The 22,313-nt window shown below is 36.4% G+C and overlaps 1 protein-coding gene across 5 annotated transcripts; it reads left to right on the forward strand.

Annotated features, from left to right (window-relative positions):
• Window positions 1–249: 249 nt before the first annotated feature.
• LOC132624902 (serine/threonine-protein kinase STY17-like) lies at window positions 250–21,674 on the forward strand. 5 transcript variants are annotated; one of them, XM_060339653.1, is made up of 16 exons: window positions 255–602; window positions 1,695–1,809; window positions 7,629–7,702; window positions 7,858–7,977; window positions 10,434–10,488; window positions 11,555–11,665; window positions 13,863–13,913; window positions 15,770–15,936; window positions 16,005–16,112; window positions 18,133–18,206; window positions 18,558–18,733; window positions 19,570–19,665; window positions 20,645–20,725; window positions 20,802–20,855; window positions 20,936–21,070; window positions 21,146–21,674. In XM_060339653.1, exons 1-16 carry the CDS (start codon window positions 403–405, stop codon window positions 21,212–21,214), a joined length of 1,686 nt encoding a protein of 561 aa, XP_060195636.1. In that variant the 5' UTR covers window positions 255–402; the 3' UTR covers window positions 21,215–21,674. The 5 variants fall into 5 exon arrangements, with proteins under 5 accessions (XP_060195639.1, XP_060195636.1, XP_060195635.1 ...); XM_060339652.1 differs by having other exon boundaries at window positions 256–602; window positions 21,140–21,674; XM_060339654.1 differs by having other exon boundaries at window positions 256–602; window positions 15,770–15,897; window positions 21,140–21,674.
• The last annotated feature ends 639 nt before the right edge of the window (window positions 21,675–22,313 follow it).

Below are 22,313 nucleotides of genomic sequence, written 5' to 3' on the forward strand. Positions count from 1 at the left end.
TATACTTCCCCTTCAAATAAAATACATCTAAGAGCCTGTTTAGATGGGCTTATGTCTATAAGCAGCAAACAACTTATAAACTAAAAAAAATAAGTTGAGTTAGTTTAACTTATTTTTTTAACTTATAAACTATTTTAATATTATAAGCTGCTTTAGATACGTTAAGTCAAACGGACTTTAAGCTGACCGGCGCTCAAAAAACCTACAAAAATAAAAATAAAAATAAAAAAAATAAAAATAAATTATAAGCAACTTAGCCAATCCAAACGGGCTCTCTGAAAATAATGGAGCAACAGTCGTTTTTTTCTTCTACGCACATGAAATCTTTCCATTGTTCTAGCGAGTTCTAATTTTAATTTGGTTGCCTGAAGAGAAGGGGTTTGGGTTTTGGTGTTTGATTTAATGGCGATAGATGATAACGAGAGTTGCGGAAGCCGAGCTATGGAGCCGTCGGCTTCCCCGAAGCATAGCCGGTTACAGAGACAGAAAGTTCAAGTGTTTAATGAAGTGTTGAGTAGATTACAGGATTTGAATCTCGAAGAAGCTGACCTACCTGGCTTTGAAGACCAGCTTTGGCTTCACTTTAATCGCCTCCCCGCTCGGTTAACTTCTCTAAAACCCTATCTTTCCTAATTGAGATAATGGTAAAAGACACACACCAGGAGTATCACTTTTTTTGCGAGCTTCTTAATTTGAATGCAGAAACTTAATTTGCTCATATTAAATTTCGTCCACATGGCAGCTGACTCATTAATTTCGAGGTGTGTTTAGATAAATAGTTGACAATAGTTTAGGTAAGAAACGCAAACACTTGATAGTTCAGGTAGGAAACTCACAAAAAAGTGATACTTCATGTGTGTTTTTGACCATTATCTCTTTCTAATTCCTTGATTCCATGCATATTTTTGTTTGGTGCTTTTTGTCGAATTTAGATAGCTTCTCGTTTTACAGTAATTTGCGTTAAAAGGAAAAATTATTTAATACTGGAACAAATGAGTTGGAATAAAGTATAATGATTATAGAGGAGTATAATCGACCTAGTTTGTGGAAATCAGCTTGTTGATTGATCAATTTGTATACTACTCCCTCTGTTTCAACTCTTTTGTCTGGTTTTGACTTGGGCACGGAGTTTAAGAAAGTGAAAAACATTTTTGAATCTTGTGGTCTTAAACTAATATGTAGAATGTACCAAAATGCCCTTTAGAGTCCGTTTGGATTGGCTTATAAGTTGCCTATAAGTTGTTTTCAATTTTTTTGAGTGTTTGACTGACCAGCTTAAAGCCATTTTGTGCTTAAAATAAGCCCAAAAAATTAATTGGGCCTGTTTGGCTTAGCTTATCTAAAGCAGCTTATAAGCCAAAAAACAAAAAAGTTGGACTACCCTAACTTATTTTTTTTTGGCTTATAAGCGGCTTTTTTTAAGCCCATCCAAATAGACTCTTAATCTTGTGGTCTTAAACATGCCATGTGGAAAGTTAGAATTAAAGATTCGCCAAAAAAGGAAAAAGATATTCTTTTTTAAGCGGACTAAAAAGGAAAGCAAGACAAACAAATTGAAACGGAGGGAGTATATTTTTAATTATAAGGTTGATTTAGGAATTGTGGTTTTTGTTTCGTCTAAATATCTAGTTTTTGTGATCAAATGGGACTGTCTACTTGTAGTGGTATATGGGGATGACTATGGTTGCATGCAGATATGCATTGGATGTGAATGTGGAAAGAGCGGAAGATGTGCTCGTGCATAGGAGATTACTGCAACTAGCGGAGGATCTTGAGAATAGACCTGCATTTGATGTTCGCCTTGTGCAGGTATATTTCCCTTGTTATCTTTTTCCTTATGGTTTTTGGTGCATAAGATGTGCACAAACTGTGAGCAACTAATCCCCGTAAATTACAACAGCAAAGGTTTGCTTTAGTTACCTAGTTGGGTTCTTAGTTCCATACATTTGGTGCTTAGCAGCAGAGGATCTATGATATGGTTCAAATTAGTTGCCAAGACTGAGGAATCTGCCAACGAGCTCTTTAACCTTTTCATAAGCCGTGCTTATTTCCTTCAACCGGGTCCTGTGTGGTATCCTACCAACATAGGAGATGAAGAATTTTTCTGTACGATTATACATTTCACCCATTTCAGTTGGTTCTGTTATTAGGATAAGTTCTTATTGATTGCACCTAAAGGCTAGAAATTTAATTCATCCTTCGTACTCTGTCTTTCAAATAGAAATTGGGAGAGTTGTACTTTCATGGACCACGATATTCTATCAATTATTTGTTTTTTATTCTGAATGCATAAGTCAGTCAGTTTCCTGCTTCATCTATGGATAATAATGGGAAAAATAGATCGTTATTATTAAGACATAATTTTACTCCTGAAATCGGATCTCCAATCCTTTATGCTTGATATGGATTGTGTGTCCAATCAATTGTTACTGCTAACAGTGCTCTTTGAAAGTTGAAACAATGTGCTCTCTTAAAAATGATAGTGGCTGTAATTGAAACATCTGCTGGTGCATCATCCCATGAGTTGCTCCAAATAATGGAATTTTAGTAGCTGCATTTGTACATCTTTGTATCTCATGTGGTAAGGTATATTAGGTTTGGCACTTCTGTTGGTACTTATCGCATATTTCAGTTATGAGTTAAAAGTTTTAACACCTGTCTGGATTGTTGTTTTCCATCGTTTCATAATATAGCGTCTTACTCTTACACTGTATTGTATTTTACTATATTGTGTTGTTGAAGTTATGTTTGGATAGCCTGTGTTGTTTGTTGTGGTTTAATAACATTTTCTTGTTTGGTTTGAGTCGTTTGACTGTATTGTACTGTGCAATAACAGATAAGTTTACTAAAATACCTTTAATTACCGTAATATTGGATTTATCAACAATTCAAACTAACAAGAAAAAGGAAAAAAGATGATTGCATACAAAATGGTAAAGTGGCTTGAAGGAGTATCTGTATAGAGTGGGAAGAATAGTAGTACTGATGAGAAAGGTTTGTTAAAACTTAAAGTTGATAGTCTATGAAACAACCAATTTTTTTTTTTTCCGAAAAAAGATAACAAGAAACTAGAAAGTGGTGAGAATGAGAACATGTATAGTGGCGAGGAGGAGGAGTATGAGGGTCTTAGAATATGATGAAGAGAGAATATGTTAATGGGTGGTGTGAGAAAAGAAACGTAAGGTAAAGGGTAAATTGTGAAGGCAGAATGGAGAAAAGTAAGAGAAGAATCCCACCACATCAAATTGGTTGTTCCGTAAAATGGGTCTGTTCATTGTTATGTAACAATGAATTTTACAATTTAATGAATAATAATACTATATTTAAAGTAACAATACAAGTACAAATAGGTAATCCAAATAACCTGATAAAAGACTCTTGAACAGTTCATTCGAAAAAAGCTACGTTTGGTATCTTTGTTCTGGTGTAGAAGTCTGTATAATTTAAGTTGAAACATCAAGAGAGATTTTCTTGTCGGCTTTCAGGATTTTCTTTTCTTAGAACAGAATATAAATCATCCCTCTTACATATCAAAAATCGAATTCCTTGTCATATTTGATTGAAATCACGGATCAAAGTAAAAAAAAAAAAAAAAAATTGTTCATGGATCTGTATCCTAGTCATGTAAATTTTTTCTAGCAGCTTCAGTTCTGGCATTGCTGATGGATTTATGTTTTTCCACAGCTTCACATGTGCAATGTCCATCCAGGCATATTCCAGTGCCTTTACCAATGGGGACACTACACTAAACTACACAGTCCTGATTGACTTTACGTGGAAACCTATCAACACAGTAAAATTTGAGTTAGTAGTGTAAATAACATGAAAATAATTCTTTTAATTCACACAAAATCCTCTCAATCGGTTAAAGATGCACACATAAAAAATAATTTCATGGATCATGACATAACTAAAGAGGCTTTGAAGAGAATGTGGTGACTGCCCTTTACATTAATTTCCAAATGGGATTTCTGTAGTAAAGTGTGCTATGTGTAAAAATAAAGGGCAGGTCGGTGCACGAAGCATCTCGTATTAACGCAGGGTCCAAGAAAGGTGTGTGTGTGTATTATATATATGTGAGGGTGGGTTGGGGGGGGGGGGGGAGACAGAGATTTACCAATTGATAGAACAATCACAAACACCAAGGTGAAAAGATTGTATGAAGCCTTCTTCATAGCCATGTCTTTAGAGTGTCTTAGATTGGTGAGTATGAATAGACTCTATTATGATTTGTTGCTTGTACAAAACCTGGCAACCCCTCTTGAGCTATATATAGTGTAGACAATAAGTCGATGTGAGGTGATTGCTATCGCTATTAATGGGGCAAAAAGGGAAAATAAGTAAATTTGAGGTGATTGCTATCTATATTAATTGGAAAAAAAGGAGGTGATTGAATTACTTCCCACTTAACTGTGATAGCAATCACCTCACATTGAGGTGTCTAGCATAATTTATTCTAGTTTACTGATCTTGGTTAAAAGGAACGAAAAAAGCATCTTAGTTAAAATGAGCCATCTAACTTCAATTAGTGAATTTTTCTTATTAGCAGCAAAATTCGAGTATGAAGCGCAGCTATATGAATTTATGAAGCGATGACAAACCAATTAAAAACTTGTAATTTTAATTTGGACCTTTTGTTTAGTCTATAAAAAGATTTTACGATTGGGGTTTCAGTTGGATAGAAGTTTTTGGTTAAAATGGTCTAGTTTAATGTTTTTATTTTTGGCTTAAAAAAAACAGGTGCCATGCTATTAAAAAGTGGACGGATAAACCACTTTTCCACTTGAGTGATTTTTTGAGTGAAATAGCAAAATATAAGTAATTTTTTCTGATATAAAAGTAACATGGTTCACCTCTATGGGCACGACAGATAATTGTTTTTTTCTCCTTTTCTTGGGAACCCCCCCCCCCCCCCCCCCCCTCCTCCTCACACACACACCTTTTTTTTCCAACTTTTTCTTTTGGTTTCTCATCAGGTTTTTGGTACCCGCATTGGGGGACTTACTAATCCATCATTTTATAGTATATCGTCTTACACTTTATTGTATTTTACTACGTTGTGTTGTTGAAGTAATGTTTGGATAGACTGTGCTGTTTGTTGTGGTTTAATAACATTTTTCTTGTTTGGTTTGATTGTATTGTACTGTACAATTAGGATAAGTTTACTACAATACCCTTAATTACTGTAAATATTGGATTTATCAACAATTCATACCAACAGGAAAAAGGAAAAAAGATGATTACATACAAGATAATAAAATCAGAATAATAATAATAGTACTGATGAGAAAGGGTTGTTAAAACTTTTAAAATTTGATAGTATGAAACAATCAATTTTGTTTTCGAAAAAAGATAACAAGAAACTAGAAAGTGGTTAGAATGAGAACATGTAGGAGAACCGGCAAGGGTGGCTCGGTTGGTTGAGCATGGGGCTTTCATAATGGAGGTCTCAGGTTCGAAACCCCTGCCTACGACAGCAGGGGATTTGCCTTCTGAGTCAAGCTTGTCGCACGGGGCTTGCCTAGTGCGGGTTATCTCTCCTGTGTGGTTTGCGAGATATTGCACAGGAGCTGGGTTTACCCTGTGCGCACACGAAGGGTAGCGGCTGCGGGTTCCCATGTCATTAAAAAAAAAAAAAGAAAGAACATGTATAGTGGCGAGAAGGAGGAGTATGCATAGAATATGATGAAGACGGAATAGGTTAATGGGTGGTGTGTGAAAAGAAAAGTAAGGTAAAGGGTAAATTGTGAAGGCAGAATGGAAAAGAAAACTAAGAAAACAATCACACCACACCAAATTGGTTGTTTTGTAAAATGGGTCTTTTCATTGTCATAACAATGAATTTTGCAATGTAATCAATAATAATACTATATTTAAAGTAACTATACACGTACAAACAGGGAATCCAACTAACCTGATAAAAGACTCTTGAACAGTTAGACTCGAAAAAAGCTATGGTTGGTATCTTTGTTCTGGCGAATAAGTCTGTAAAATTTAAGTTGAAACATCATAGTTTGATTAGAACTTCTGTTTGACAACTTTCTTAGAGGTCAAGAGAGATTTTTTGGTTGCTCTAAGTTTCTTTAGGCTGATATCGTTAAGTTAGTCAATGTGATGGTGTTTATTGATTTACATTTTTTTTTGATCAAGTGTTTGTCGATTTGCATTATCAATGTGTCCTGTTACCTGGAAAGTAAAATTAGACAGTCTTATGGAGAGTCTCTTTTCTTCCTTTTTTTTTTTTGGATTGTGAGACTAATGTTCGGGCCACCTCATATGGAAGTCTTATATGGTTCTAAGATGCTTCTTAACACCCAAGGAACTGACGTTAGAAGTTAGAGCTTGTGGTTTTGAGGCTTGCAATGGAAAGAGGCTTTATGTTGGGTAAGAACAGGAGCTAGAGAATAAGCAAAAAGCATCCCTTTACTAGATTTAAATTAAAGTACAACAACAACAACAACATACCCAATGAGTCCCACAATGTGGGGTGTGGGGAGGGTAGATTGTATGCAGACCTTACCCCTACCTTAGGTAGGGAGGTTGTTTCCGGAAGACCCTCGGCTCAAGAAAAAACATAGGAAAGGTTAGATACGGGTAAACAATTCAAAGCAATTATGAAAATGAAAACAACGAAAGTGAATAAGTCATGATAAACCATTCTGTGCAAACAGATACTCGCAGAAATCAAGGGACAAGAAACTAAAGATCAATGCAACTACTCGCAAGAAAGGGTAAACGCGACTACCTACTAGCCTTCTACCCTGATCGGAGTCCTCCATACCTTCCTATCTAAGGTCATGTCCTCGGTAAGCTGGAAATGCGCCATGTCCTGTCTAATCACCTCTCTCCAATACTTCTTTGGCCTACCTCTACCTCTTCTGAAACCGTCCATAGCCAGCCTCTCGCACCTTCGCACTGGGGCATTTGTGTCTCTCCGCATCACATGCCCAAACCATCTCAGGCTCGCTTCCCGCATCTTGTCCTCCACCGAGGCTACTCCTACCTTGTCTCGGATAACTTCATTCCTGATCCTATCGCTCCTAGTGTTCCCACACATTCGTCGCAGCATTCTCATTTCCGCCACTTTCATCTTCTGAGCATGAGACTTCTTGACTGGCCAACACTCCGCCCCATACAACATAGTCGGCCTAGCCACTGCTTTGTAGAACTTGCCTTTGAGTTTTGGTGGCACCTTCTTGTCGCAGATTTAAATTAAAGTATGTGCGACTTATTACAATAAGACTGTTTCTTTTGGTATACGGCTTGTATATGGGGACTTCCCCATGTGTTTAAAAAAAAATGCTAACCTTATTAAAAAATAATTAAAATAAGACTCTGTGAATAGGGTGTACTGTGCCAAAGGTTGGGAATGGCACTTCTGCCCAGATCTATGATTGCTCTACAATACCATAGATGAGATAAAGGAAAAGTCTCTGGATATACTGTCCATGAGATGAGGCAGGGAACCAAAAGAAAAATGAGTTATTGATTAAATTAAAGAACTATCCCTATCAAAGTCCAATCACAAGAATAATTGCCATTTTAGAATGAGATGCCTAGTTTAAGTCGAGTATAATTGGCAGATTCTTATCATGTGTGACATCTCACCTAAAGATGTCATAATGCAGGTGCATCCCACGTACAATGGAATCTCAACCAACTCGGATGATGTAAATTCTTCAGTTAAAGAAGAATACCCAAGGTGTGTTCTTTGTTAAGCGTTAAGGTTCGTCTTTTTTATGTATGTTTTGATCTTTTTCTGTTAGTTTCAGACTTGTGATTTTGTTTGTCCTTTCATCCTTGAGTTTGAATTTATTTTTTCTGCCATCGTGCTTCTTCTCTGCCTCCACCTCCCAGCGTCCATCCTCCTCCAACATTTGGTGCATCACCAAATCTACAGCCCTTTGAAATTCATGATAATAATGCTCATGTACATGATGGAGAAAGTGATGTCAATTCAACTTCACGGACAACCAGGTAATGTTTTCCGTAACCTTTCAACATCTTCACCTTTTATATTCTAATTGGTGCGTCATAATTTCAGGTTAGCTATTTGATTTATGACGCGCTTTCACGACTGTCAGTATCTCATATATACATGCACAGTTAGCCCTTTCTGGAAGAGGAATGAAAATACTTTTTGTGCTTACAAAATGTACCTGGCTAGGAGTATGCTCCACTTGGATTATATGACGAGTGTGCTTTAAGAAACCTTAAACAAAAGAATTTATTTTCAAACATTATAGATATTTCCATGAAGAATAATTTATCACATACTTTTCTTGTGTAAAACAAGAAAATAGAAAATAAGTAAAGTTATATTTTTCTCATGCAATCATACCTAACAACAAAAAATAAATCTTGTGCAATCACATTTTGGACAAAAGTCAATCTAATGAATTGTCTACAAATGAGTAACATTTGAATCAGTAAATTTAATGATTATCGCTATTGTATTTTAGGATGATTCTTGATTGATTATAAGATTTAAGGTTCCGTGGAGAACCATTTCATTTTAAAAAGGTTTTCTGGAGAACCAGCCCGATTCTTTTATTTGCGTCCCACTGCCTTTCTCAAACTACAGAAGAAGTGGAGCCCTTCTAAGGAATCTGAGCTTGAGCTTGACTGGTCGGGTTTACCTATTTTACAAAGGCAAATTGTACATGACTTTCAGGTCTACCTGAATACTTATTAAGCATTGTCAATTAAAATGTAAATGAATCATGATCCTAATTTCTAAAATTCAACCCTAATTATCACGATATCCAATTACTTTTTTCTCCAATTACTTTTTTCTCCTGCATATCAAATTGTTTTAAGATATTAAAGTAATAGGTTCAGAAGAGAGTATGTAAGAATCTGTGTCCGACATATAACAGCAGCGTCTGCATTTATTTGATCTTCAAGTCATTCACCCTCAGCATAGCTCTTGCCTCTTTGCTACTCTATCAATCCCTAAAGGGGTAGTTTGTTCATGGGATAAGGGATAGTAATCCCGGGATAAACTGTGGGATTAAATAATCCTGGGTTTGGTTGAATTTTCGTTTCCGTTATAAGAAATCACGAGGTTAGTTATACCACAATTTTGGTACTTCGTATACCACATTCAATGTGGGATAACAATCCTGGGATAAAACAACCAAATGCCAAAAGTGCACTCCTCAAAAGCTCTTCTTCCCAAAGTTCTTTAAGAAGACCAAGGTTAAAAGTGGAAATAAAAGTTTATCCAAGTTTATCTATTATGAAAACAAAGTTCATGTTTTATATTATACTCCGATATCCCATTTTTAATTCAATGAACCAAACATCTATAAAAAAGCAAAAAAAGTATGAGCCTGTTTGGCTTAGCTTATAAGCTGTTTTCAGCTTTTTTGAGTGTTTGGTTGGCCAGCTTATAAGCCATTTTGTGCTTAAAATAAGCCCAAAAAAATAAGTTGGCCCGTTTGGCTTAGCTTAAAAAAAGCAGCTTATAAGCCAAAAAAATAAGTTGGGCTACCCCAATTTTTTATTTTTTTTTAGCCCATCCAAACAGGCTCTATACCCGCTAAATAATTCCGTTATTATTTAATCTCCGTAGTAAAATCCCCACATTATAATTTCGGTATAACTTGTTTGCAAATCAAATGACCCCAAAAAGTATAATTTCAAGTAGATTGACTTCTCAGCTTTGCATTACAGAGAAAGTGACACTTATATATCTCGCAGAACAGAATGTGATACGATGAGATAGAATGCGCTAGAAACAAAGACAGGAAACGGGCTACCTACTCTTAACGGGCAAAGCGAGCCCCTTTATTTTGAATTAAAGAATTGAGAGTCAATCAAATCTCCCCAAGTAGGATTTTAATGTACAACCAATCGGTTAACAACCGACCGCTCTACCACTGACAATCTAAGTACTAATGTAAGAAACGGCTATAAAAAGTACTAAATGTAATCCTTATAAAAAAAAAAGTACTAAATCTAAGAATTGATTGCTTAGTAGTGGTAGTGTTCTTTGGCAACAATTGTTACTGGTAGACATGATGGTTGAGGGATGAGGCAGATTTTTGCTTATGTCGTCATGATCGTGGTGAGAAAAGATAGAGAGGGAAGAAGGATGGAAGATGGTCACAGTAACAAATTTATGGTGGTGATGTTAACTGATAGATGGGGTTGCAGTAAGAAGGAACCACCTCTTGTTGTTAGCTTATTGAAGAGATAGAAGAGAAGCATGGGGATCCTGGGGTTAGAAATATCAGGTAGATTTATGACTATATATGAGTGGGAAAGCAAGTAAATTGCTTGTTCTTCATGACTCCTGATCCTACCGCAAGTGAAATATTCATTTGTGAGATAACCATTAATAACATCTCTTCTACAGTTTTGATCTTTTTTACAAATTTTCCTAGCCTGTATTCAAGCAGTATTCATGTACCATTGAATTTATGTAGGCCCATGCATGAGATTACTTTTTCAACAATTGACAAGCCAAAGTTGCTCACTCAGGTAGCTCTCACTTGTGGCAATCTTCGTTGCTCCTTACATGGTACTTGCGCGTATACATTGTAACTGTGAGTTTTCATAAAACCGTCCTTGAATATTTAGTATTAGGTGTTAGCATAAATTTTCTGAGAATGAACTAGGCCTCTGAAATCTACTGTTTGCGCATATACTGACATAATTTAATATGGTATTACAATCTTGACATATGTATACTGATAAAATCTGTAACAGAAGTTAATTCTCATCGTAGTAATCTTGAAATCAGTTACTGCATAATATCACAGCCTATTAGTATGACGTTGACTCAATTTCTTTCTTTTTGGAGGGCCTGTATACAAAAATCATAGTATCACAAAAAAGGACTGTCTTTGCCGAACAAAAATTATCTTTAAACTTAGGCACCAGGTAGTGGCGGAGCCGAAGATTTCGTTAAGGGGATTCAATTTCTATAAAAATAAGTTTTATCATATCAAGCTTCTGTTTCAAGTTAAGGGGATTCAACCATTGTACTGATCATGCATTTTATTATTTTTTGCTGGTAATATACATGTATAATAAGTAAAAAGTTTGTGCAAGGGGTATCATATGAACCACCTTGCTTGAATGTGGCTCCGCCACCGGCACCAGGATAAAGATGTCTCACCAACTAGAAGGTTTCGGTACGTACGTCCTTGCACTACTTCAAACCTATGTTTAACCCAACAGGAATACAAGTTGTGCTTTCATAACTTCTTAACCTTCCTAAGGCTGTATCCCTCTTAACATAGAAAGACATCTATTAGAAATATTGAGATGATTTATATGGACCAACACCCTTGTGTAATTGTGTTATCTTATTTGCTCTTCTATCTCAGGCAGTTTTGTGGTTATTTCATTGATTAATTAGACCACATTAAGGTGGTTCCTTGTAAGTTATAATTGGTTAATCTAGAAGCTTCCATATATGTTTCAGTTTTGGGAAATGTTAGCATGTTATTTTTATATATGTTTCAGTTTTGGGAAATGTTAGCATGTTATTTTTTTCTCATCTTCTTTCCTCTTAAAAATTAATGTTCATCCTGGTTTCCAGTTGACTTCTATAGTTTCTGAGATTGGTCTGAACATTGAGGAAGCTCATGTTTTCTCGACGGTTGATGGTTTCTCCTTGGATGTCTTTGTGGTTGACGGATGGCAGTATGAGGTACAGTGTTTATGTTTCTTTCTATGGAGAAGCAATTCTTGCTATCCATTTGAAAGGACTATGTTCCATTCTTCAGTTTATACTTATTTGACTGGCATAGTTGTTGTTTTACACACAAATAATTTGGAAGAGGATTACTTTGTAGTTGCAAGTCTGAAAGTAAGATATTGATTTTTTCCTTTTTCTTCTGACAAAGACATTTACATTTTGGACCATTTCCTCCTGGATTGTTGGTTGGTTCAGTGTTGATTTGTTTGTTAATTAGGATTAGCTTGCAATTCTTTTCCATGAGTTTCTGCTGTTATCTTTCTCATTTTAGACTCATAAAATTTCATTCAATATGGTTTCACTTAATTGTTGAACACTCAAGTAAATAAGATGCTGCTCCGTTTTTGAGATGCAACCTACATTCAAATGTGGGAGTATATTGTATCCTTCTTGTTTTTGGGATAAGGTAAATGATTTTATTAATAAATTAATAATGGGAAGATTCCCTTGTACAAGCATTATACAACAAAGTAGATAATCTGCGACATAATATGAATCTGCATTAAAGATGCTCGATCTTTTTATACAAACAGATCTCATGGGTGCACCAAAATCAAACTAGAAAAGAGAGTCTATTCCTCAAATGGACATAATCATTCTCTATCCCCTCGAGTACTCTCCTATTTCTTTCCTTTTACAGGATCGACATGAATGCTTGTGAGGTCACATTCTGAACTATCTGGTGTTTCTGCCTCCTCCTAAATTTCCAACTGGAGAATGCTTCCTTCACTGTGGCCAGCATTGCAGCCTGAACCATCTCTATATCTAACACCACAAGCAAATAACCACCTAACAATGTAGAGAGAGGTGGTCCACATCTTCACAAAACACTATCTGACATATGTGATCTGCCTCTTTCTCAAATTCTTTGCTGTCAATATTGCTCCTATCGCTGCCAACCTGCCAGCCGAGCAAAAGAACACACCTTTCTTGGTGCCCGTGGAATCCAGACCATTAAGTATGAAGAAAACCTGATTCCTCCATCTCCAAGAGCATTGATAATATGATTTTACTGAAAAGGGTCCATCTCTCTCCACCCCTTGCCTTCATGAGTCCTGTAGATATACTTTTCTAGTAAAGCATTTCAATCAGGCCTCGGCAACTTCCCAATGTCAAAAGCTCCTCCTGACCCTTACATCCCAATATACTCCCCCTTCTTGTACCATTCAAATCTATTATGTTGTCATTCCTTTGGGCTTGATACATTATAAATGTCTGGGTATGTGTCGCAAAGTTCTTTTTCCGCACCACTTGTCATTCCAAAAGCTGATTCTGCTTCCATCCTCTACCTTGAAGGTTATGTTGCTGATGAAGTTTTCCCGTCCTCACATAGTAATACTTCATATTCTGAACCCAAGAGGAGTGGAATATTTTTAGGCCTCCACCCCTTGTAACTCCATACTTTTCCTCTATCACCTCTCAAATAATTCATGTTCCCCAATCTTGAATCTCCCCAACTATTTCCCTAATAGGGCAAGATCACCTCTTTTTTCTATGGGTCCCAAGATCACCTCATTTTTTGCGGGGAGAAGTAACGTCCTCCCAACTAGTTAGGTGGAACTTCCTAACCCCATTTGCTGAATCCCATAAGAAGTTGATTGGAGCCTTTCCAATTTAGCTTTGTGACACTGGCCAGTGCCGAAACAATGACAACGTATGTAGGGATGCTCGATAGAGTGCTTTTAATTAGTAATACTTCCTACCCCCTCGACATATGCCTCTTTTGCTATCTTGGTAGCCTCTTCTCGACTCTCTTGATCACCGGGTTTCCTGTTGCCTGATCCTTGTGGGAAGCGCCCAACGGTAAGCTGAGATAAGTAGTTGAAAGAGCTCCAACCCTGGAATTAAGCACCGTGCTAAATTCTCAATATAGTTTACTTCATCTATTGGAATGATGTTTGGCACTGCTTGGAACCATATACGAATTTGTCTAAGGACTAGGATACAAAAAGCAAAAGTGTCCTCCGCGAGTAATAGACCTGAAACCCTCATTGTGCATTTCCCTCCTGTCGCTGCAAAGAAACCCCTCAAATAACCACATCTTTGTTCTCTTCCTACAATCACAAGATTTATAAAGTATTTGTCTGCCTTTTATTTTAGCGGTGCTATATACTTCATACTTATTCTTTTTTTTAATATTAAATTCTAGGAAACAGGGTTGCTGAAGGGTGAGCTGCAAAAGGGAATAATGAGGAGCAAGGTAGATATTCTTGTCACTGCTTGATATGGGAATGAATGGCACTTGGAATTATCTCCTATTTATTTTATGTGCATCATGTCAATGTCTTTTCTCTTCCAATATCAAGGTGTTGGTGCCATGTTGTATCTTACTTTTAGTAGTCCATGTTGTATCTTACTTTTAGTAGTCTAGTGCATCCTATAGAGAACTCCTGAAAATAGTTGATTCTCAATCTCTGTCGTCATGAATGGACTGGTCATAATTGCATTAATTTGAATTTGGCATGTCTGTTAAGTGTTCCACATTGGTGGAGGAAATATGCTATTGTCTCCTTATATGGCCTTGGCAATCATCATCTCATCTGCTATAATCTACAGCTTTTAGGGCTGAGTTAGACCCAAGGTCTTAACAATGTCCGCTGGGAAGAGGTTCATGCTTGTTTATTTAATTCATGAGATCACAAGTAGTCGGTAAACCATTGGAAGTTAAAAGGAAGAAGAAATGTGTGACTTGAAAATAAAGTCTTGCCTGCGCTTCTCTGCTTCTTTCTGTCATTCTTACTTCAGTAAAGTGAGAAGTCTTGCTTAGGAAGGTTGCCTTTGATTTAGGACAAAGGTATAGTGTGATCTCCAGCAGAGCAATCCTATTGCTAACTGTCCTCAAATCAATTTCAGTTTTCCACTCCCAGGTGGACCACGAATTAATGTAAACAAAATCATGACATAAAAAATAAAAACAATTAACGTAAACTGAACTTACGCTTGATGTATGTATTAATGCGAGGAAATAGGACTATAAGTGACATATAATATAAATCTTGGCTGCAATTCTCTGACACAACAAAAACAACAACAACAACCCAGTGAAATCCCACATCGTAGGGTCTGGGGAGGGTAGAGTGTACGCAGACCTGACTCCTACCAAGGTAGGACGGCTGTTTCCGAAAGACCCCCGGCTCAATAAAAGCATAAAAAGAAGTCAGATAAGGTTAGATAAGGTTAAGAGATTCGGTTTGGCTGCAATTCTCTGAAAGAACATATAATCCTCGACGTAATTTGGAAAGCTCGACTTATAGATGACAGGGGAGCCGGCGACCGAAGCCCCGGTGAACGGCGGCCGTAACTATAACGGTCCTAAGGTTTGTTACTTGAAAGCTTGGGCTTACATCTATGGTAGAGCGATGATGATTGATGAAATCATAGGTTGGTAGGATACTTGTGTTAAAACTTAAAACAAGGCTACCTGATGACGGATAACTATATGGCGGATAATATGATTACTTATCCACTTACTAATCTATCCTTCTGGAACTCTTTTTCATTTCAAAACTTCTAAAAAAAAATATCTTAGATGAGTATGTGAGGAAGAAACATATTGTTACGCATTTTAACTATGTTAGGTTTCTCTGACCAGCTTGGCTTTTTCAATTATCCATTTAAGGTTGTCTATATAATATTCTATCGGAAAAAAAAAGGTTGTCTATAGGACTCTCTTTAGGTAATTATGCGCAATATGCATGTGGTTTTTGTTATGAGAATGATAAAAGGACATAAACATATATCTTTACAAATGCAAATACATGTTTGGTAGCCTGTATCTACATACACTTACAGTATTCGGTCGATAGTCCTCGCTGATGTTTTTGACATTTCTTCCACTTCCTGTTTGTCTCCTTTTTCTTGTAACATGACATCATAAGAATATCCTATAACTAAAAGGTGATGAACTACCAATTTGTCAGAAAACAAAAGGTGATGAAATTTTCTATAACTTTTCTCAGCACACGTTTTCTCTGTAATTGGATGCTTACAGACTGGGGTTTTATATTGGACATTCTGTTGGTGGCAAACTTGTGATCTTCCAGTGATGTTTTTCAGGAGCAACCACAACATTCGTTGGCTGCTATGAACGAGCAAGGTCAAACAGTATCTGGATCAGTTTCTAGCTGTGTTAAAATACCTACTGATGGAACTGACGACTGGGAAATTGATGTCTGTTTGTTAAAGTATGAAAACAAAGTTGCTTCTGGATCATCTGGAGATCTGTATGATCCAATCATCTCTTTCTGATTTCTATGAGTTGTAGTCAGAGGATTTACAGTGTCTCTTTCAGGTATAAAGGCACATATTGTAGCCAGGAAGTAGCTATAAAAGTTCTGAAGCCAGAGCAGTTGAATATGGATATATTAAAAGAGTTCTCACAAGAGGTCTTCATTATGAGGTGTGTCAGTCATATGTTCAGGTTCATTCAATGAGCAACCATTTAGGATTTACAACCTCACTTATGTTCATTCATGTGAAATGTGACTCTGTCCATGATTTACAGATTAATCGAGACCAGATTGTTTTAATGCTTCTTGGGATAGTGGCTTACTCTATATGAAAACAATATTCTCTACTATTAGAGAATGTTCTTATAATTTTCACTTCTTGGTCCCAAATTGATATCCTGTTTATCAAGTGTCAACTAACTAATACCTGGAGTAGAATTAAAAGGTGATACAATATTTCTTCGGAGAATATGATTTTGATTTAAAACTTTCTTCATAAAAAGTACAACAAAATAGTATATTCAACTAAATGACTCTGAAAAGTGAAATAGGACATTCAATTTGGGAAGTAGGGAGTAACTATTTTCACTTTAGTACTTGAATTGGTGATATTTTTACATGCATGAACATGGAAACTAGGTATGTCATTACTATTTTCTTTTTCTTTAACAGGTGATAAAGTTTGTATCATAAACCAGTACTTAGGTAGTACTGAAAACCCCAATTTACAAGAGATAGATACGTAGAAAAGAAAAAGAAACTGAAGAGATTACAATCCTAACAGGAATCAAAAACTTCTAGGATTGTCTCTGTATCTACAGAGTAAGACTTTGCGCACCAAAATTTTTAAAAAAAGAAGCAGAATACAGTTAGTTTAATCTTCTTTATTGTGTTACATCTGTTCTCAAACATCTGGCATTTCTTTCTTTCCATATGTCCACTATATAGAGGTCGGAATGATGCTCCAATTATTTCTGTCCCTTGCCCCAATTCCAGCTTCCTCCCAGCTAAAAAGAGGATCAGCAATCTTTCTAGGCATTGTCCAAGATGCCTCTGCAATTGATAAAATCTTCCATAGCTGATCTGTGACTTTGCAGTGTAGGAATTGATGACCTACACTCTCGGTATCATCCCCACATAAGAAACACCTTGAGCATAAAGAGGTTCCTCTCTTTATCACATTTTCATGCATCAACACAGCTTCATTGGCTAACAACCATGTGAAACAAGCGACCTTGTAAGGTATCTTGGCCCTCCATATATGTTTCCAAGGCCATTCAAAGAACTGAGAAACTAGCACATTCATAATCTTATAACCTGCCTTCACCATGTAGAGACCCTTGCTATTACCACTTACCAGTCCACCACAAGCAATCTACTCCTCCTTGCATTCCTTTGAAAGATCCCAGGAGCTTCTAGAGTTCAGCTAGTATAGGAATCTCCCAATTATTCATCATTCTTCTAAACAACAGCCCCCCTTGAGGAGACTGCCACTGTCCTTTTTTGGTGTTGAGCAAGAACATACAAATCAGGAAAGGACTCCTGCAAACTCCTATTTCCTATCCACTCATCTTGCCAAAAGATGGTCTTGTTTCCATTTTGCAGTCTGATGGTAGAATGGTTCTTTATGAAAGGCCATAAAACTCTGATGGACCTCCATAGACTCACTCCATATGGGGTATTGACCTCCTTGGTAACCCACTTGTCCTGCTCCCCATATTTGTTCTTGATAACACTTCCCCAGAGAGTTTGTTCTTGGGAGTATTTCTATAACCACTTTGATTTCAAAGTTTTGCTCCGGTTCTTCAGATTCCTAATGCCAAGTCCTCCTTTTCATAAATCTTTTCTGTAATTGGCATTTGGCTTTTCACAGTAACAAACATCATACTCAAGGAAGGATTAAGCTTTCCATGAAATTCTGTTGTTTTCCATAACTTGATCTCATCTGAAAATCATCTGCTAAGACAAAAGATTCTCTTGTAATTGATAAATAATCTTTCTAGATTAAGTCACCAAATGCCAACCTTCTTTGCATATGCAGTCAAGTCGTCATGGACATGATTAAACCGCACTTTGGCTTGAGGAATAATGGCAAATCCCAAAAATGTTGGAAGTGTACTTGTGGATTTAAATATCCAGTAACTAAGTTATTATTTCTTCGTTGAGATTTTTTGTTAATTCCTGTTGTAGGAAAATTCGGCACAAAAATGTTGTTCAATTTATAGGGGCATGCACACAAGCTCCAAACCTATGCATCGTGACTGGTATAGTTCTGAGATTTCAATCTATTAAGCTTGAAGTATGATGATATGTTGTATTAGAGAAATGCTGGGTCTAGTTACCTGTTCCATAAAAAAAAAAAAAAAAAAAAAAAAAAAAAAAAAAAAAGGAATGCTGGGTCTGTGTTGATTTGTGTTAATTGTTCATCAATAGATCTATATTTTCATTATGTTACTAGCTGGTGGTGGGGTGCATCTGTTGAATTTGCCGAAATTTTGAAACATATCTCTTAGCTACTAATACCACATTCTATCACAAATTATTTTGAGTACCTATGGTGTCTGTCTGTCTCCATCATATTAATTAAAAGCTGCATTTCGATTACTCTTGATCAGAGTACATGTCAAGAGGAAGTATTCACAACTTCTTGCACAAGCAAAAAGGTGCCTTTAAGCTTCCTACTCTCCTCAAGGTTGCAGCTGATGTTTCTAAGGGAATGAATTATCTCTACCAGAATAACATAATTCATCGGGATCTGAAGACTGCCAATCTTCTAATGGATGAACATGGAGTAAGTCAGGGATGTATCTATACAATATGAGAAAAGCTGGTCATGTAGTCTTAATGTGTCTACTTTTTGAAGTTTGGGATATCATTTCATTGCTTACTAAGTTATTCAGATTACTCTATCCCATTGTTAGAAACTTTTAAAAAAGGAAAGACAGGCTTATCAAGGTTAGAATTTCAATAGCATTAGAGAATATGGAGAAAATATTTCTTGTATAATTAGGCTATCCAAGAGTATTGAAGCAAAATTGGGAATATATGAAGTTTTTGAAGTTCATAGTTACCTCAAAATGGGATTCAGATCCTTGAATGCCTTACTGATGAAGATGATGAGTTAATTCAGAACTTTAGTCTAATTTGGTTGGGATTGAGGCATAGTTATTGTTGTTGGTGAAACAAGAGTTGTTAATAGACTACAAAACGAATTATTAAGGACAAAGAATAAGTTAACGAGATCTAAATGTCAAATCACATGCACTTCACTTGCTACTTAATCCTATTTAAATTTCAATGAGTACTATCAACAGAATGCGAGCTTGATCAATAGATAACTCAAATTACATCAAGATTACAAAAAGGTGCAAATGTTGCACTCTAAAAATTACCATATTGTACTAATATTCTTGATAATGTCTATATTACTCGTCCCTGTATTCCAAGGAAATAAAGCAATAAATTTTCCTTAAATCATCCCAATGCTCTTTCAACTTGGTACTGGTACGATCCGAGTTGTCTGGCAACGATCCTCTTCCACTCAAAGGGCCCCCCCCCCCCCCCCCCCTCTTTGTTTTTTAACTGTGTATTCTCCTTGATTTGAAGATGCATTTCTCTCCTGTATAGGTTGTTAAGGTTGGTGATTTTGGGGTCGCTAGAGTGCAAGCTCAAACTGGGGTGATGACTGCAGAAACTGGAACATATAGATGGATGGCTCCTGAGGTGTGCAAGATGTAAATTTCATATTTTGCCCAGCACTAATTACAATATCCTGAATTCTGTTTGAAGTCATGATTCTGATATTGTAATTTTCTTGTTCACATCATGCATGATTGCTCTACCAAAAATTCCTTTTATTTCATGCTAACATTTTGTTGTTCCCCAAGACAGTTTAAAAATGAGAGGATAAAGTTAGAGGAGGTCATATGAGATGGTCTGGTCACGTCCTACATAAGCCTCTGAATACTATGATGATTAAAATTGTTAAATGGGACAAGGTATATCAATTGTCTGAAAAGAGCTAAAATCTATCTGAGATTAGCTAATAACATACCAGAATCAGAATGAAAGCTGAGGATCCAGATATGAGAGGTCAATTTAGGTCTCTAATTGTTTTCTTAGACTTACGTTAGGTCTCTTGTTAATCTGGAATATTTTCAGTATTGTTAGAGATCTATACATCATTATAGCCATAAGTATGAGCTTTTGAATACCACTAGTTTTAGAAACATCTAAAACTGTTTCTAGAACTATAATCATTGGTGGTTGAATATTGGAATAAAATGGATCCAAATAGGGGTAGAATGGATATAGATTATTAATAAAATTGACCCCAACTAGTTGGGGGCTGGAGTTGTTGGTTGATTGATTGATTGACTTAATGAAGTCTGATTGTCCCCTCCAAGCTGTCACTTTCAATAATGTTTTATTGAGTTTTTGGTTCACTTTTCTTCAAATTCCTTTTACAATTTGTCATGCTGAGGGTTTAAGATTCTGCTGAGTATCATGTTTAGTATTTGGCATCCTTGCTTTTTATTTTTTTTCCATTCTTTTATATCATCCCACTCCACCATTGTATTTCAGTAATGTTGAAGCCTATTTTGTGCTTAACCATTTGTTAGCAAGGTAGTTTACTTCCACCTTATTTATCAAAAATAAAAAGGTTTACTTCAACCTTAAAATGGTTTCTCTTTGTTGAAAGGTAATCGAACACAGACCATATGATCACAAGGCCGATGTTTTCAGCTTTGGTATAGTGCTGTGGGAACTTCTGAGTGGAGAAGTAAGTTTTACTGCTACACAATATCACCTAGTATTTCTTTATCACTCTGACATATGTCATGTGTACGACGGGCCAGATACCATATGCACACTTAACACCTTTACAAGCAGCAGTCGGCGTTGTGCAACAGGTAATATGCGTGTCATTGTAATTTCTAGTGAAACCTTCTCTTGTTAAGCTATCATTCCTCACTGGAATGATAATTATCAGGGTCTACGGCCAAGAATTCCCGAACATGCTCATCCAAAGCTTGTGGAACTTCTTGAGAAATGCTGGCAGCAAGATCCCACTCAAAGACCTGATTTTTCAGAGATTTTGGACATTCTGAAGCGCCTAACCAAAGAGGTATGAAATTTACACCAGTAAACTTGGTTTTGTTGAAGTTCATTTTTAGCTTAGTTTTATATGCTATAGAAACAGGCTGGGTATGATGGGGAGGACAAATCAATTGATGGCTTTTCCCCGGCTCGTAAAAAGGGCCATCACTGACATTTTGGTCAAAGATATGCTGGTGCACGGGCTTCAGGATCTGTCACAATGTGTAGAGTTTGAGATGTCCAAGGTTGACCTAAATTAACTTTTGAAAATCATGGGCTTTATCCAATTTCTGCTTAGCATGTTTTCTCCCTTACTCTCTTTCCTTTTTTCTTTTTTGTACTGTTCATATTCTAGGTGCACAGAGGTAAGGAAAATTTTGGGAACTTTGTAAGGATACTTTTGAAATTGCCGTAGTTCTTTATTTTTCTCTATTTTGCTTATTCAGAGTTAGAAACTGGTCTCAAGCGTGGCTCATGGAAATATTGCCACGGGAGTATACAGTTAAGTCACCCAGCCTTTAACGGAAACGCTGTTATTCTATTTAGAATTTCAAGAATGCCTTCTTAGATTAGAAGAGATGTAGACAAATTTGGTAAACTATATGTTTAGTCTAAAACTGATTTGCATTTTCTTTATGAGCTGTCTATCTGATTAACACAACAAAGGAAACCGCTTTGAAGTGAATGGTGTCATACGACATCACCACTAGAAGGGAATTTGTCCCTGATTGTAGCAAAGAATATGAATCGATAAGCATAAATCAGTCTTTGCTACAAGCTTGATTACAAATTGTTGGAAGCAATCTCAATAGAGCGTGTATCTAAGATTTCTTAGCTCGATTTGTCTTACTTGAACTGGTGCATGCAAATCAATAATAAAGTAAGTTGATGTATTAAGGTATAAAAACGCCTCTGCAGTTGATAAAGGAAAGTGCAAAACAAAGTTCAAATTGCGAGCCTAATTAGATGTTGTACGGTTTGTGAATGAAGTTTTATAATATGCATAGTATTCATTGACCTAGAGAAAGCATAAGATAAGAGTACCGCGTAAGGTCTTTTGGCGGGTGATGAAAAAGAAAGGAATTCGTATGAATATATAAATACCTATGAAGGACATGTATAAATGTGTTGTCACTAGCGTAAGAACAGGAGTATAAAATACACAGGATTTTCCTGTAACATGGAGTCTGTTCAATGAATTGATTTTGAACACATGTTTATCCTAGTTATGATAAGCTAACCAACATAATCAAGATGAGGTCCCGTTGTAT

The sequence above is a fragment of the Lycium barbarum genome, chromosome 12 (assembly GCF_019175385.1).
Source record: "Lycium barbarum isolate Lr01 chromosome 12, ASM1917538v2, whole genome shotgun sequence".
In the NCBI taxonomy this organism is placed as follows: Eukaryota; Viridiplantae; Streptophyta; class Magnoliopsida; order Solanales; family Solanaceae; genus Lycium; species Lycium barbarum.